Genomic DNA, 17,391 nt, shown 5'->3' on the forward strand with positions numbered 1-17,391 from the left:
TAATTTCCAAAGTTTACTAACAAAACTGAAAAAAAAAAAACGAAAATAGGATTTAGACAAAATTGTATACGAATATTTCAAAATTTGAAATTTTTATTTGAGAGTTGAGAGTTTAGACACACAAAAAGAACACAAAGAAAAAAAAATTATAATAACATAATTATAAGTATAACACATTGTATTTAGCCATTTTTATGTAGCCATAGTGGATACAAAAACAAGTACAAAGATGTTGAATCTAGATATTGTATATATATCCATAAAACTTAGTAATTATTTATTAGACCTAACCGGAAATTAAAAGGCGATTATAAAAACTGAAAACAGATATAACCAATACAACTTAGAACCCTTAATCTTGGATTAACTCAACTCAACCATCCGTAAAGATACATCAATTAAGGGGGCATTATACATATTTAAAGCATATATAACTGGTACAACCTAGTTTAATTGATTACAAATTAGAATCCTCAATACATCAATTAAAGGATTATAAATACACTACTACTACTGCTATTAAAGCTATTGATTTTTCCATAATGGACTTAGCAACGGAAAGAAAAAACCCGGTGAAGGCGGTGGTAACGATTCGCTACCGCCTGAAAACCGCGGCGAGAACGCAAAATTGGGAGAGAACAACGGAAACGGCGATCTTGGCTGCGGTGACAAAACAAACTGTGAAGCTGGAGACTGGAATGGTTGCATTGGATTAGGACCGGTTTGTTGTGAAGGAAATAATCCGGTTGATGACTGAACCGGATTTTGGTTTTGCGGCTGAGGCTGGTTTCCTACGGTAGGGCTTGATTCTATTAAGTAACGCATATAAGCCGAGATGGGAGATTCCGCTGGGTTAACAGACTGAACCGGTTCAGAAGCAACTGGAACCGATTGAACCGGAGGATGGTTGAGTTGTGTCAAAGGAGCCGGTCTAACTTTAACCAGACGTGAATTTGGAGGTTTAGGCGGGGTTGGTTGCGGAGGATTGACTGAAGAAGTTGAACCGAGTCCGGTTAACTGTTGAACGATAGATCTGAAATCGGTTTTGTTGATGTTGTAAACCAAAGCTTGAGGGTTTTGTTGTTGTTGTAGATTTTGCTGGTTTGATGGATCTTTACGGATGTTTTTTCCCATCTTATTCACACCAAGATGCTGCTGATGATGATGATGATTATCATAATTATGATGATCGTTACCACGATTCCTCTGATCATGATCCATACTCAAAACAAACCTGATACAAAGAAGAAGGAAGCAAATCCAAATCTTGAAATGAAAGAAACAAATCAAGAAACCACAAAGACTTTTAAATCTCTTATTTAAAAATTACAGTTTTGAAATAAGTAACACAAAAGAGTTTTATAGCAAGAGAGAGCTTACGCGTTTTCTGAATTTGACTGAGAAAACAAAAAAATGAAGATTTGGAAAAGAAGGAAACAAGAGAAGAAAGAACAAAACAAAGAGGCTTTAATTGTCTTCTGACTTTTGTGTTTTGTCTCTCAATTTAAGTTGTTATTAATCAAAAATTTAAAACTAGTTTTCTGATAACTAATTGATTTGAACCAACAAGTGGATTAGATTAGAGTATAAAGACGTAAAACAAGTTGAGGATTAGTGTTTTATTAATATGACTAAAGTTGTCTGTTTAGGAGACTAGGAGTCGTATTATTCTATACCATGTGTTTTTTTTAATCTTTCTAATACGGTTTATACGTTACTCAATCTATTATTTAAACTTAGGTATAATTACACGTGTTGAATGTCTTATCGTCGAAACACTTGTGTAATTATTGTTAATAATAATAGTAAATACTAAATACAAATTACTCACAGCTGATAATATTGACCATGAATCGTTTGCTATGACTAATAAATAATAGTAATACAAGTGACACAGCTGAAAATATAGGACTGAACAATATACGGATTATCGTATTTTTATTGACGAATCTAACTACTAAAATTCAATATTCATTTAAAGTGAACAAAAAATTATCAAAATTAACATTTTCGATATCTGTTTTTGCAACTAAATACACATATATATATATATATAATATGTACGTCCACAAATATATAGAATATAATATGTTTTATATATACATACTGTATATATAATACTGTAGACAAAATATGGGAAAAGTTCATGGTATTTGACTGACTGACTGACGGTAGATTTTGCAATTTTTCATGGAAGTTTGACTCTAAATAATAGTATTTTCTTATAATAAAATATGTGATAAATTAGATCTTAATGGTTTTAAAGAAAATTAGAAAGAAACGCGATATTTAATCTTTATAATATAGTATTATTCGCCTTGTAATTCTTAAAAATAGTATGTAGTTCGATCCGTAATATGCCGTGATGAATGATTTAATATGTTACTCGAATATTCGAACAACCAGAGATCGATCCAATTAAATAGCTTAGAAGTCGAGATAAATAATCTAAGAGCATGATTAATGCTAGTGTAAGAAGTTTTTTTTTAACAAAATCTTAGTCTAAAAGACCACCATTAAACATATTTTTATGTCTCTAAAACAAACCAAAGCTATACCACAAAAGTATCTATCACGACAGTTAGAAACAAAACAATCTCCATTATTATTACTTTGGGAATTACCTAAGCAATGCGAATAGTAGGCCCAATCGAAATGATCATATTCGTGACAATCACAAGTCCGGTCATACTCGTTCAGAATTATGAGATAAGTTTTGTTGTTTTTTTCTCTTATGATTCACTTTTGTTGCTTTGTTAGTTTAGTTAATAATCTTCTCAACGATATATAACACATAAACTTAGTGCATTTGCAATAATAATTTGACTATTACCTTAGTCCTTAAACACGTTCCAAATGAAACATATAAACGAATATTCAAAAGGGAACAAATATAACGTGACAAGTAATAAACAATACTATAATACATCTCACATATCCTATCACGATTTATATAAATCACGAATCTGGATTTGAAACTATATATGTTATATTACCAGCTTCATTCTCTCTTCAAATCGATGATGTAATCTCTCATCTTATAAAAAACATTTCATATATAAAAATCTCAGAATCATGATGATCATCATATGTTAATCATCCTTTTTTCTTCTATTAATCCTTGATCTCTCAAATTCTCAAAACTCCAATTCCTTCGCACTCCGGTGCTCCTTACAAGCCTTGGTTGTTCAGGCCGGGTTGGTCCATTGCTAGGGTTGGAACCAACAGGACCACTTAGCCTAACGTGAGGAATCTTTTTCACCTTCTTCATCTTCTGCGCTAAAGACGATCCTGACCGTCCAATCTTCTCATGGTTCCTAGGGCTCAAACTCCCTGACCAGTTTCTCCCACCAATAGGAGGATCTACACAACATGTTTTACCTAGAACATGGTTATTCATCTCGACCGTTGGTGGTCCAGGACCGGAGAGATTTAAATCTTTGTTGGAATCTGTTCTTGGAAGGGCTTGACATGTTAGACAATTTAGGCTCATGACTTTTGTTTTACGATCTCCTTAGCTTACGACAATATGGAGATCAATAACGAGAAAGAGAGAGATAATGAACAAGAAAGAGAGATACTTTTGTTTTATTTTGGTTAGTAAAATATGTTTTGTGTTCTATTTTAGTAAAAAGACTAACAAGAACTAATCTAATTTTAGTGAAAAGTGTATATTTGTAAAATTCGATTTTGGGTGTTATGCGTGAGCACACGTTAATTAACAAACTAGCTGATACATACTTTATAGAAACGAGAGAGTTTCTTGTCTTTGGTCGTTGGTTAGTTAAAGACAAATTTTTGTAAGAATTAACAATATTTGTAGTCAAAAAATTTCATAACAAAATTGTAGTGTGAACAAATAAGTGAACTATTTAATATAGATAGCCAAAGATAGATGAAAGATGACTATTATTTCCTTTAAAGAGGGGGTCAACTTTATGGTAGTACATAAATTTTTTGACCTACTAGCAAAATTTTGATTTATGATAAGGTGTGAATACTAATGCAAATTATTAAACTAAAAACCTAGGTCCAATTATTAAACCAAATATTCGATTATCATGTTATATGTGGATGAAACTAAAACTAATCTACACTAATTACTTAAAGACTAGTCTATAAGAGACATAGGTATATGATCACACGGCACTCTAAACCTAAAGATATACTCAAACTCACACATGAGATAAGATAAGACACTATAAAAGACTTCCAACTACTCATAACTTAAAAACTAAACCACATTTATATATTTGATTAAACTTTTAATTGTTGTTATTTAGTAGTAGTATTAGTGTTTTTAAAAACATATACAAACAAATGACTCATGTCTCCACATTTTTGGAATTGCAAACAGTTTCCTCATATCCCCTCAAAAAGATAAGAGCACTATCTCTCTCTCCAAAACCCATTTACAACCACTTATTTTCCTCAACTTTTTGGTACACTTAAAGTTCATAAGTTTGGTTTGGATCTTTATGTTATATAAAGCTACAAACTATAACAAAGATAAGTGATTACTAACTGATAACAAAGATAAGTGATTGCTAACTGATAAAGTTTCAATCACAGAACCAAGAAAAACTTCAATATAATTAAGGATCTCACTTAATCTTACTCCATACATATATATACATACAAGTACAACAACCAAAGATTTTATTATTTTACTAACTCTCTCTCTGGTCTGGTCTCCTTAAGGATTATGAAACACTAAACTAAGAACTAAACAAGTTCTCCCTAATGAACAACAACATTAACAACATGATGCGAGTGATGCAAAATGAGTACTTACTACTTTACAAAGAGATCTATATGTGTATGAGATCATACATTACCCGCTAGATTCGATCGATGAAAACATCGATTCAATATGGCGTCTTTGTTTCAATAGGTTTCTCCGACTTTCGTCATTAAAGCAACTTTGAGCTGGTCATGATTGAAAAACTGGCTCCCCATCTTCACGGTAGCTTGTTGAATCATCAAATCGTTCACAACGGATAAACTCGCATGATTCACTTCCAAATCCAACTCCTTAAGCGCTTCCATGAATCTAGCACCGGGATGGTCCTTCTTGCTGCATTGCACGCGTATCATCACATCCCAACCTATGATCTTCACATCAATCTCCATTTCTATCGAACTCCCCGAAGAATCTTGATTCGAACTTTTTCGTTCTTTCGCCCTCGACCCTCCTTTTCCATTTCCTTCCTTGTTTACCCCATCTAGCCGCTTCTGAATCTCTTCTTTATCGATCTCCGCTTGTTGCAGCTTCGATTTAAGCTCATTGATGTACGAAATAGCGTCTCCGAGAAGAGAAGCTTTATCCATCTTGGAAACATTAGGAACCACAGCTCTCAAAGAGTAGAATCTCTGGTTTAACTTCTCCCTTCTCTGTCTCTCTGCTTCAACATGATTCAACGGCTCTTCTCTTCCATTAGCCGGTTTCCTCCCCCGTTTCCTCGGCTTCTTCTCCGGTGGTTCAACAACAATCGCTTCCTTAACCACAGATGCTTCAAGATCAGAATGATCCGAATCACCTGATTTCGCAGTGGATCGAACCACAGTGCTAAAAGAAAGCATCCCTTCATCGTTATTACTCCCTTTTGAAACCACAGACCTCTTCTTGTTCCTCTCGTTACCACAGAAACTTAAAGTCTCATTCGACTTCAACCCACCTTGAAAGTTCCCATTTTTATTCAACCCAGAGCTCGAAAAGTTCAAATCTCTCTCACCAAGACACGGACTTTGACGATTAAGATTCTCCACAGAGCTAATATCATTCTTCTCAAGCTTCGAAATCTGATGAGAATCTGACTTTGAATTAGAATTCGAGTTATTACCATTAACCCTCGCCGGAGATTCGATTCCGGTGTTTGTCGCCGGTTCACTAATCCACAGAGCTGGATCGTTCTCACCTTGATCTGGATTCAGATTAAACCCCCAAGAGCAAGCTTCACCATTATTACCACCGTTGTTGGAATTAAACAAGTTGTTAACTTTATCCATCAGATCTGAGCTTTGGCTTATAACTTCCGACGAGCCAAGCTCAACGACGCCGTTTTGAGCAGCGATACACACCATCGTCTTCAACCCATAAATCTGACCTTGACCAGCTCTTTCACAACCCGACCCGGTTAAAGCACCCGGCCCAGATAACCAAATTACACGAGAGTTTAGGAAAGATTCACCGGGAAGTCCAACACCGTTAACGAAGCTTTGAGTCATCGAGACTAAGAAGAACCATTCAGTATCCGTAACTTCTTCATCGTTTGATTCATCGGAAACTCCAATTCCGCCGGAGATCAACGAATTAAGCTCACGAATCACTCTTTTCCGATGCTCTTGCTCCGCCGTGTTCGTGTTGTTCTTCTTCTTCTCTTTGTCTTCTTCTCCTTTGTAGTAACCATCACCCCAACCGAGGATTACAGTGTTCTCTCCCGTCGATGAATCGAAGTCGTGAGAGATCTGCCAGAAGATAGCGTAAGTCCAGTTTTCTCCGGCGGATTCGATTAAAGCTTGGAGACGTTGCTGAAGAGTATCTTCGTTGAACTGAGGAAGAAGAGGTTGTGGCTGTGGTGGTGGTGGAGGAAAGATAGATGAGTGCTGATTTGTTCCGATGAAAGCTTCCATCGCCGCCGACGGGTCATCGTCGGTGGTTGTCAAGAAATTGATTGATGATGCTGTGCCGTTCATGTGAACAGCCGCCGGTTTTGAAAGGTGAAGACTTTTTCCGGTGAAAGGTGAAGACTTTTCCGGTGAGAGAGAGAGAGAGAGGTGACGTGTTGGTGGAAAAATCAAAAGAAGGGAAAAAAGCTAAGCAAATGGCGTTTATTGATTGTTTGGAGAAGATGATTCTCTCTATTTTAATATATTTGTTTTTATATTACAACTGTAAAATAATACATTATTATTTTGGTTCTGACAAAAATTAAAAAGCTTATAATATGAGAGTTGTGACATATTATAAGACAAAATAAAGCAAGTGTTTTTAGTTAACGGTTACGAAATCGTAAAATAATAAATACTACGCAAATTAAATATTTATGGTGTGATAATTCTCGTTTGGACAACTATTTTTGTTTACTAAACCTAATATGAAAAAGAGTTTGTGAATTGTGATTAGTGGTTCAGTTTTATTATGGTCACGGTGGTTCGATAATCATAAACGACTACAACTTTAAAATCGAAAAATGTTATTTGTTTTGTAATCATGTAATTAGTCGCTACAATTAATTATAAATAAAATAATTTTGTACATGTTTTTTTAAATCTGATCAGAAATTTTTTACTAGTTGTTGTAGCAATTAATCATTGTGTTTATAATAAAAATATGTGTTCATTTGATAAGTAAACTGAAAACATAGAATAAATTATTCAGTTGGTTTTATGTTATCAAAGAATCAAAAACATATACATATGTAAAATATTGTACTAAATATGAAAAATTTCATTAGATTATATTTAAAGAAGATATAGATTATAAATATCGTCAGATTTGAAATAAAAGTGTCAGATATGAGATTAATTAAATTATTAGACATGAAATCTAATTTCGAGATGTCAGAAGGCTTAAGTACTCTTAAAAAACCATAGATTGTCGGAAAGAGATTGGATTTGAGAACCAAAAACTTATCTCGATGGTTAATTTCAATGTCGTTGCGGATTCTTTATTCAGTAGTATTCACTAATATCACTATGGTCTTATATTCACCTAGCATAATATTTTTCGAAAAGCCTATTGATAAAAAATAATTTGATTCATTATTTGATTTCTTTTTCTCTTTGTTATTTGATTCAATTACATTTGTTTTTCAATTTATTTTTTTCAACCGTTAATAGTATATGTTTTTTTTGTTCTAATATTTTCTTAATATATTTATTTCCGGGAAAAAATGCAATATTTACTATTTAGTGATTTTAACTATATAAGTGGAGGCAAAATTTGGATATTATTCAGCCTGCACCACACATAAATCTGTCAACATATCTCAGCATAATTATTTATGTTTTGGACATAGCAGCCCACTTTAATTGTTTGGGTCCTCCTCTCTCTAAGGAATAGTCGTGTCTGTATCTCTACATGTTTTTTCACTATTTACTTGACATTTTTCAATATTTTGGGATTGTAAAATAATATTTTAACATTTTAGTCATGACATATAGTTTTGGATTTCATTTCTATATAATATTTTACTCTATTTAATCACCTTTTTCTCATCAACAGTTAAAATTCCTTTTTAACGTTTTGTTAAAACTATAATGACCAAAACAATGTATCTAGTATGATAATTTTAAAAAGTTACAAATGATATTGACAAATTACACATGATAATGCTAAAATATCAAAAAAAAAGAAAAGTATTGAGTGAAAAAGACAACAATGTACAGTAGTATTCAATGGTTCTTAATCACACGATGATGGCTATCGAAAATGATCCTCCTCCCATTCACGTGATTCTCGTGGATGATGTAATTACCAAATGACTTTAGACCCACTAATCGTACACTAATTATTAACAAAGTAATCATTAATTGACATTAAAACATTATAATAAAATATCTGTTTTTTTGTTTTTATTTTATAGGTTTTTGCCAGTTTTGCAAGACATTAATCAACAACATGTCCTTCAAGAACAATGTATTAAGCAAAAAAGGTTTTAGATGGATTTGGTGTAGTTAGTTTATAACCTAGTTTTAATATCTTAACATGCTTCCAAAATATGTTTACAAAACTAAAGATATTTCATTTTTTAAATGAATAATTGTATTTATACTTTCATTTTTCTGTATAAATTTTATTTTAAAACCGAATGTTTTTGCGCATTTACTAAAGATTAAAGTTTTATAGTTTTTTGTTTCTGGTTTAGATTTTAAGATCAAAAGTTTATGATTTTTAAGACTGTGGCTAAATTTTAGATTTCAGAGTTACATTTGATTTGCATTTTGCAATTTAGAATTTAATCCACTAATTTGTTTGTTTCTAAATATACAAAACAAGAGTACTAGGCTTCATTAGTATTGGGCCAGTAAAGCCCAATTTTAGTATTGATCAACTAATCTAATGCAAGGCCTTTAAAAACTTTGAATGAAACATTACAACAAATCATAAACGTGAATGAAAATCTAAATAAAATAAATAAATTACCTTTACAGGTTTCGTAAGCAAACAACAACAACCAAAAAAAAAAAAAAAAAAAAAAAATCTCTGCTTTGAAGAATCATCAACACTTTCAGATTTCCAGATTTTAGATTTGTAATCAACGATGGCGACTGAGACTCTCACCGATAAGAATGTTGTTTTCAGAAAGCTTAAATCAAAATCCGAGAACAAGGTTAGGGTTTTCTCCATTAGAAATTTGATTATTTGTTTTCAATTTGAGTTTGGTGTGGTTTCGATCAGATCTGGAACTTATACGACCGTAATCTTCCGATTGATTTGTGATTTTTGGATTTTTAGGTGTGTTTCGATTGTAGTGCGAAGAATCCAACTTGGGCTTCGGTTCCTTATGGTATCTTTCTGTGTATCGATTGTTCAGCTGTTCATCGAAGTCTCGGTGTTCATATCAGCTTCGTGAGGTAAGCTTTGAAGTCTCAGGAACATAGATTTAGCATTTTAGTTGAACTCTCTGGGTTTAATTAGTTTCCCTAAGTGTAGCAAAGTTTTCACTTTTGGCTAGACTAGGGTTTAAGCTGTGTTTGTTTATCCACTTTATGCGGGAAGATGTTGACTTTTGTTCCCCTGTGACTATTCTATTTATAGTTCTTTACTTTGTAGTCTATCTTCTGGTTGATTATAAGATCATATTCTATACACATTCATTGTATATACACGCATTTATTGTTTTTTTGGGGATCATATTGATGCAATTTTTTTGATGCCATTAGCTATATTTTTTTTGTGAAGGTCAACGAATTTAGACTCGTGGAGTCCTGAGCAGCTAAGAACGATGATGTTTGGTGGGAACAACCGAGCTCAGGTGTTTTTCAAGCAACATGGATGGAATGATGGTGGAAAAATCGAGGCTAAGTACACTTCAAGAGCTGCTGATTTATATAGACAGACTCTTGCTAAGGAAGTTGCTAAAGCCATGGCGGAAGAAACTGGTTTATCGGCATTGCCTTCTTCTGCTGCTACTTCTCAGCCAATAGAGTCATCTAAGAATGGGGTTTCTTCTGAACCTTCAACAAAAGAGAGTTCTTTGGTTAAGCAAGATGAAACTGTTGTCTCCTCTTCTTCACCGAAAGCTTCTCAGAAAGTTGTGGCTAGTACTTTTAAGAAACCTCTTGTGTCGAGAAAGACAGGGAAGACTGGTGGTCTTGGCGCTCGTAAGCTTACTACTAAGGTAAAGATTCTCGTTTTTGAAAGACTGATAGCTTGTCTCTCGTTTCTTGGTTTTGATGAGACTCGTCTCTATTGTTATACAGCCACAAGACAACCTCTATGAGCAGAAGCCCGAAGAACCTGTACCTGTGATTCCTGCTGCTTCTATAACTAAAGACACATCATCAGCTGGACCATCATTTGCTTCTCGATTTGAGTACTTCGATGATGAGCAATCTGGTGGGCAAAGTGGCACACGAGTGCTTAGCCATGTTGCTCCACCAAAGTCATCAAATTTTTTCAATGAATTTGGAATGGACAGTGCTTTCCCCAAGAAATCAAGCTCAAGCTCATCCAAAGTTCAGGTTAAGAAAGTTGCATTTTTAACAGAACCCAAGATAGATATGAAAACCAATTCCCATATCCTCTTTGCTTAACTGTAATTTTCTTACTTAGGTTGAAGAAACGGATGAAGCAAGAAAGAAGTTCTCAAATGCAAAATCAATCTCCTCTGCCCAATTTTTCGGAAATCAGAACAGAGATGCCGATCTGGACTCAAAAGCTACCCTTCAAAAGTTCTCAGTATGTCCAAAGTCAATCAATCCCTATATTAACTTTTTCTTAAGTCTCATTGTTCATACATATCTAATGCAGTTATATATCTAACAGGGCTCAGCAGCTATTTCAAGTTCCGATCTTTTTGGCCGAGGACCAGATGATGGCGACATCGACATCACTGCGAGCGATCTCATCAACAGAATTTCATTCCAGGTAAAGTTCTGAGTAGAATCAAATTCTTCAGCGTTACTTACTCTGCTTATTATTTTCTATTTGACTTTGTTCATTCCACAGGCGCAGCAAGATATGTCATCAATTGCGAACTTGGCGGAAGAAACAAAGAATAAGCTCGGAACATTTGCCTCTAGTATATTCAGTGATCTTCAGGATAGAATGCTGTAAGAAAAAGAAAAAAATATACATAGATCTATGTCTTTTGGTGTAACTTACATACAGCGGACACATTGTCGGATCTAAATGTCATTCTTTTGCTTGGTTTGTAGTAGTTGAAAGAGTTATTTTTGTGGTAAGATGTTTATGTGGAATTTGATCATTTAATGTATGATAGTATATGTTATTGAAAACTGGAAAGGGTTTATACTGTAGCGTACACTAGTTTTGTCAAACAAATGTCATTTAAATCACGAATTTTCATATTTTGGCCATTTAAATCACAAACTTTATGTGTGCCCATTCAAAATATTAACTTTTTCATTAACTTAGTTTTTAAAACTTCATCTTTCGCTGACCAAGTCGAAATGAACATCATATCCTCAAATCCGTTAACAGATAAGGTTCGTGACTTTGTACAGTGAAAGTTAATCGCGTTTGTTGAGAGAATTCCATTTATCCGCGTATACGATTCATCGTCGTTAGATTGCAGATTGGGTGTTATTAGAACTTGCCGATCTCTACTGTCAGATGAGGACAAAAAGGAGGAGGGGCTGTGACATGAATTAATCCAGATTTTTAGGAAGTTAACTGAGAAAATAAATGATGTGGCATACACTAATTATATAATGTTTGACAAAAAAAACACAGAAACATTGTTTGAAAAAGTTAAAAATAATCTAGATTTAGAAAGATAATGACAAAGTAGTTGGAGAAAAGGAATTTAAACTTCATAACAGAAATAAAACAACATTATATATCAGTTACTTTAATAAAACAAATTCACAATCAACTTCTTTTTCCTTATTTTTTCCTTATATTATATATTTTCAAAAATATACTATACAATCTGAGTTTTGTAAATAAAACTTGATTATTTAAAAATAAAATAAAATGGTGAAAGAGTGTCTGATAAGCCAAATCCCAAATTACGAACCATGATTGAGTTTAACCACTTAACCTGTGATTAGAGTTTTACGCTTATTTTTTAAAGAAAAGGTCAAAAACAAAAACCCTAATCCCCAAAAAAATGGCGGCTTGATTTTCCCTCCCAATTCAAAACCTTCTTCTTCACTCCAATTCTCAGCTTCCCTCCATCTTCGATTCCGATTCCCACTTTGATTTCCAAAATTTCGCTTTTTTTTTTTGGAGCGAAAACTCAAAATTTATCTTCTTTCTTTAATTTACTAAAACGAAGATGCAGAAATCTCCCAAAACCAAACCCTAGCTTTCTACTTTTTCCCCTCTTTCTTCTCTTCCGTGTTTCCCAGAAAATTTCGAGATCTGGGTTTCGTTGTTAATGGCGGAATTTAGTGACCCACCACCGTCAGATCTCTCTTCTTCTCCTGAATTAGCTAAACCCAACAAAACCCTAGATGAGACTTCACCAACCGCGCCAATCAGAGACCTTGTCACTCACTCGCTCTCTATCTCCTCGCCGATTCGTCAGATTCAGGCTTATTCTCCGGCGAAACACGATGGGTCTTCCCCTTCTCCGTCTAACAAAACCCTAATTTTCAATTCGGAGGAAAACAGAGAGATGGACAAATATGGGTCTACAGAAAAAGCCCTAATCTTGGCTCCAGCGAACAACGACAATCTTCTCCAAATCGCGAGTACGTCAGATTCGTATCTGTATTCTCGTCCACCAAGGAGATACATAGCCAATAATGACTGTCAAAGCGACGACGATGACGACTTATATAAGAGCGAACCCGCAAAGCCTCTACCGTACTCTTGGTGGTATCCGAAGATTGAACCCACCGGTGTTGTATGTTTCTCTCTTCCCCCTTCTTTTTATCTTATTTTGTGTTTTGGTTTCAATTTTGCTTTATATCCAAAATTGAATGTTTTTTACAATTTCTTCAGGGTGCTGGGCTGTATAACTCAGGCAACACTTGTTTCATAGCTTCTGTGTTACAATGTTTCACTCATACTGTACCACTTATTGAGAGTCTTCGCTCGTACATGCATCAAAGCCCTTGCAACTGTAAGAATTATTGATCTACGATGTATTGCTTATTTGTTCTTGATTTGAGTTTGGTGCCTTTGTTTGGTTCATGGTCTTAATCTTGTAGTTCCTTTGGACTTTTCAGGTGGCAATGAGAAGTTCTGTGTTATGCAAGCTCTTCGAGATCATATAGAGCTTGCTCTGAGATCTTCAGGACATGGATTAAGCATTGATGGATTTCGTGATAATCTGAACTGTATCCTTTCTGAGTGTGTTTATTTATTTATTTATTTATTTGTGTGCATAATTTTGTGTTTGAGGATTCTTCTTCATTTGAATGGTTTGATCCTTAACCCATCACAGATTTTTCATCTGATTTTATGATAAACCAACAAGAAGATGCCCACGAGTTTCTACAGTCGTTTTTAGATAAGTTAGAGAGATGTTGCTTGGATCCTAGGAATAAGCCTGACTCTTCTCAAGATTTAAACATTGTTGACAATGTCTTTGGTGGCCGTCTCATGAGTACGGTAAGAAAGCATTAATTGATTACCATACTATTAATCTAGTGTTGAAGCAGTTTCCATATAGATAAATGATTATTGGAAATATGTTTGATCTCTTCCTTTTTCAGCTTTGTTGCCGCAATTGCAATCACGTTTCCAACACATTTGAACCTTCTCTTGGATGGAGTTTGGAAATTGACGAAGTTAATAACCTCTGGAGTGCTCTTGAATCCTTTACACGTGTGGAATCACTTGAGGACCAGTTAACATGTGATAATTGTAAGGAGAAAGTCACAAAGGAGAAGCAACTCAAGTTTGATAAGTTGCCGCCTGTTGCTACTTTCCATCTTAAGAGATTCAAGAATGATGGAGTTACTATGAATAAGATCTTCGAGCATATTGAGGTCCCTTTGGAGTTGGATCTGCTCCCTTTCATGAGCAGTGACCAAAATCCTGAGGTATGTGGAAATTTCAGACCTTTTTGTATTGTAGATCTTGAGATTTTTGAGTCTTAACATACAATTTTGTATCTTCAGGTTTCCACTAAATATTATCTTTATGCCTTTGTGGAGCATATTGGGGTTAGAGCAACTTTTGGTCATTACTCCACTTATGTGAGATCAGCTCCTGACACATGGCATAATTTTGATGACTCAAAGGTAAATATAATACAGTCAGTGAATTCATTCCATTAGTGTCGCTTAGTTCTCTCTGAAGGTTTTCAATAAATTGAACTTTTTGTATTTATTTTTTGGAAATCTTGGCAGGTCACAAGAATCAGCGAAGAGAGAGTTCTATCGCAGGATGCATATATATTATTTTATGCAAGAGAAGGAACTCCTTGGTTTTCCACTACTTTTGAACAGCTGAAGACAGTGTATGACGCTACTCCGTCAAATTGTTCACCAAAGTCAGTACTTGATAACAACAGTTACGAGAGTGTTGGCAATTCCAATAAAGCCTGCAACGACTTGGTGGGAGGATCGATCCCGGAAGCAAATTGGTCAGATTTTAGCTGTCCTGAACCAAAAGAAGAAGTGTTCCATTCAGCTGAGTCTAGCAACGACGAAGATTCTTCGGTCATGATTGACGCTCTCAAGTCACCTGAGGCTGATGAATCTGAGAAACCAATTGCTGAAACCTCTCAACAGAGAGAACCTGAGTCATGTCAAGCTGCCAAACAAGCTAACATCGATGAATCTGAGAAGCCATTTGCTGAGACCTCCCAACAGAAAGAACCTGAGTCAAGTCCAGCTGCCAGCAGAGCTAGCACAGAGGCCGCTCAAGTCCCTCTGCTTAAAGTTCAGAATCAAGACATATCTCCAAAACGCAAAGGTACTATCTCTTACCGATGTATTTTTGATAGCTTACCTGTCAGATAAAGATAAGAGATTCTGATGGGTTCAGATAAAGTTGTCCTTTAGTAATCTGTAAATCATCGGTTACAAGAAAAATCAATCTAAACTAGAACCTAGAACAAACTAGAGAGTAATGATCCGTCAACAAAGCTCTTATACGGTGTGTGTGTGACTATGTACAGCTGGTGAGGATGGCGCTTACCAACCTAAGCCCAAGATTCAAAAACCAAACTCCCGTCCGAGACGCCAAGGTACTACCTGTTCTGATAGCTTAAGTCTCAAATTATAGTAAAAATGTGGAAGAGTGATTTATATAATTGTATGTATCTAAGTGATGAGAAAACCAAAGATCCCAAGTCTGAGTATGTGTGATTCTGTAACAGGAAGCTTTCAGATTCAACGTTCGCATTTGCAAACTAAGAACCAAGAAGAAACACGTAAAACAAAGCCGCTGGCCTTAAGAAGCAATGCTGCTACAGATCCCAAGGAAACAGATATTGCTCTTTCATATCTCAGTAGGGTTCACACACCTCGCTCTCGAGCATTTGCTAGAGTTTTGGTTGGTTCTCCTATCAAGAAAAACAAATTCAGAAGATAAAAATCTATTCAACTGTGAAGAGTTTTAGCTAGAGAGATAATGAAAAGTTTGTTCTTTTGGTTTTTTTTTTTGTGTTTGGAGTTTTCTTGTGAATACAAAACTCTGATCAAATTTTGTTTTGAGGCTCCAAACCAAAAACTTCTTAAGGTTTGTTCATATATAAAAACATTTCTCTATAAATTATGCTTTCAATGATATGATATAAGACAATAAACTATTAAATTATTAGGAAACACAATACAACGTTCAATAATAATAATAATTGATACAAAATGTTTTGAAATAGGCATTTTAATTTGTATACCCCTTCACAAATCATCTTTATTTTTGAAGCCTTTCTTTTGTTTCATCTTAATTTGGTTTCTCTATGGGGCATAGCCTCCACCGCCGTGACCACCACCACCACCATGACCACCACCGCCACCGTGACCTCCACCTGAGCTACCTCCGTGTTCACCACCGTAACTACCACCTCCGCCTTCTCCTCCTCCACCGCCTCCACCATATCCTCCTGCTGCACCTCCTCCATAACCCCCTCCTTCACCACCCCCACTTCCATAGCCACCTCCATGTGCTCCTCCTCCACCGTAAGCTCCTCCTCCTCCACTTCCTCCACCGCCACCGCCTCCGTAGCCTCCAGCACCACCGTGAGACCCTCCACCACCAGCTCCTCCTCCTTCACCGCCTCCATAAGCACCTCCATGAGCCCCTCCTGCTGATGCTCCACCACCTCCTCCTCCATGTCCACCACCGCCTCCATAAGCTCCGCCTCCATACGCACTTCCACCGGCGCCACCACCTTCACCAGCTCCATTTCCATAACCACTTGCATGCTCTCCTTCACCACCGTAAGCTGATCCTCCACCGCCTCCGCTACCACCACCTCCACCACCAGCATGACCACCACCACCAATTACACCACCAGCTCCTGCACCACCACCACTTCCATAACCACTAGCTCCTCCTGCACCGCCATATGCAGCTCCACCACCACCACCGCTACCTCCACCACCACCGCCAGCATGTCCACCATAACCACCAGCAGCTCCACCGTAACCAGCACCTCCTCCTTCTCCTCCTCCACTAGCATAACCACCAGAAGAAGCAGCTCCACCACCGCCTCCACCGTGACCACCACCGCCACCACCAGCATACCCTGCAGCACCTCCATATCCACCACCACCTCCTTCTCCACTACCACCACCGTAACCACCACCACTCACTCCTCCATAACCTCCACCACTCGCTCCTCCAGAGCCTCCACCACCACCATGTCCTCCACCGCCACCACCAGCATGGCCAGCAGCTTCACCACCGTAGTTCAAAAGATTGCGGCTAGTGGCGTAGCAAATGCTAACGCCGAGTACAAGAAAAAAGACAGTTGAGAAAGCTTTGAGAGAAACCATAGTGTTTTGAAAGTGATGAATACAAATGGAAAGGGCTCAGTGAGCTATTTATAGTAATTGGGGTTTGGTATGTTAAGCCGCGTCTTCTTGAAAAACAAAACAAGAGTGGTTAAAGCACATGCTTACGACCAAAAGTGTAGATTTTGTCCCTACCCATTACTCCTAATTTTAGTTTCAATTTCTAAGTTTTTCTCTAGTTTAATAAATATTTTGTTTCTAAGTTATACTAGCTCGAACGTCAACCTTGAAAAACAAGGTCCGTTCACAAATATTAGACACTATAGTAGTAGAGTTCTTCAA

General features: G+C 36.1%; 6 protein-coding genes across 6 annotated transcripts; 2 read left to right on the top strand and 4 right to left on the bottom strand.

Annotated features, from left to right (window-relative positions):
- Positions 1-337: 337 nt before the first annotated feature.
- LOC17877226 (protein HAIKU1) lies at positions 338-1,471 on the bottom strand. The gene is made up of 2 exons (XM_006280880.2): positions 1,381-1,471; positions 338-1,234 (listed from the first exon to the last, which is right to left on the bottom strand). The coding sequence occupies exon 2, from the start codon at positions 1,219-1,221 to the stop codon at positions 526-528; it is 696 nt and encodes a 231-aa protein (XP_006280942.2). The 5' UTR covers positions 1,222-1,234; positions 1,381-1,471; the 3' UTR covers positions 338-525.
- Positions 1,472-2,876: 1,405 nt separating this feature from the next.
- On the bottom strand, positions 2,877-3,720 carry LOC17875890. The gene has a single exon (XM_006281239.2). The coding sequence runs from the start codon at positions 3,491-3,493 to the stop codon at positions 3,086-3,088; it is 408 nt and encodes a 135-aa protein (XP_006281301.1). The 5' UTR covers positions 3,494-3,720; the 3' UTR covers positions 2,877-3,085.
- An 846-nt stretch (positions 3,721-4,566) lies between these two features.
- Positions 4,567-6,844, bottom strand: LOC17876217 (transcription factor MYC3). The gene has a single exon (XM_006279793.2). It carries the CDS (start codon positions 6,694-6,696, stop codon positions 4,888-4,890), a length of 1,809 nt encoding a protein of 602 aa, XP_006279855.1. The 5' UTR covers positions 6,697-6,844; the 3' UTR covers positions 4,567-4,887.
- A 2,336-nt stretch (positions 6,845-9,180) lies between these two features.
- On the top strand, positions 9,181-11,487 carry LOC17876282 (probable ADP-ribosylation factor GTPase-activating protein AGD9). Its single transcript, XM_006279567.2, has 7 exons — positions 9,181-9,335; positions 9,461-9,579; positions 9,908-10,346; positions 10,429-10,689; positions 10,781-10,906; positions 10,994-11,095; positions 11,177-11,487. The coding sequence occupies exons 1-7, from the start codon at positions 9,267-9,269 to the stop codon at positions 11,282-11,284; spliced, it is 1,224 nt and encodes a 407-aa protein (XP_006279629.1). The 5' UTR covers positions 9,181-9,266; the 3' UTR covers positions 11,285-11,487.
- Positions 11,488-12,359: 872 nt separating this feature from the next.
- On the top strand, positions 12,360-15,865 carry LOC17876945 (ubiquitin carboxyl-terminal hydrolase 21). The gene is made up of 9 exons (XM_006282152.2): positions 12,360-13,043; positions 13,142-13,262; positions 13,369-13,479; positions 13,587-13,753; positions 13,858-14,187; positions 14,266-14,388; positions 14,497-15,064; positions 15,270-15,338; positions 15,471-15,865. Exons 1-9 carry the CDS (start codon positions 12,573-12,575, stop codon positions 15,683-15,685), a joined length of 2,175 nt encoding a protein of 724 aa, XP_006282214.1. The 5' UTR covers positions 12,360-12,572; the 3' UTR covers positions 15,686-15,865.
- Positions 15,866-15,887: 22 nt separating this feature from the next.
- On the bottom strand, positions 15,888-17,206 carry LOC111831494 (glycine-rich cell wall structural protein 1.8). The gene has a single exon (XM_023785998.1). It carries the CDS (start codon positions 17,089-17,091, stop codon positions 16,051-16,053), a length of 1,041 nt encoding a protein of 346 aa, XP_023641766.1. The 5' UTR covers positions 17,092-17,206; the 3' UTR covers positions 15,888-16,050.
- Positions 17,207-17,391: the final 185 nt, after the last annotated feature.

This window comes from Capsella rubella, unplaced genomic scaffold, assembly GCF_000375325.1.
Source record: "Capsella rubella cultivar Monte Gargano unplaced genomic scaffold, Caprub1_0 scaffold_8, whole genome shotgun sequence".
NCBI lineage: Eukaryota > Viridiplantae > Streptophyta > Magnoliopsida > Brassicales > Brassicaceae > Capsella > Capsella rubella.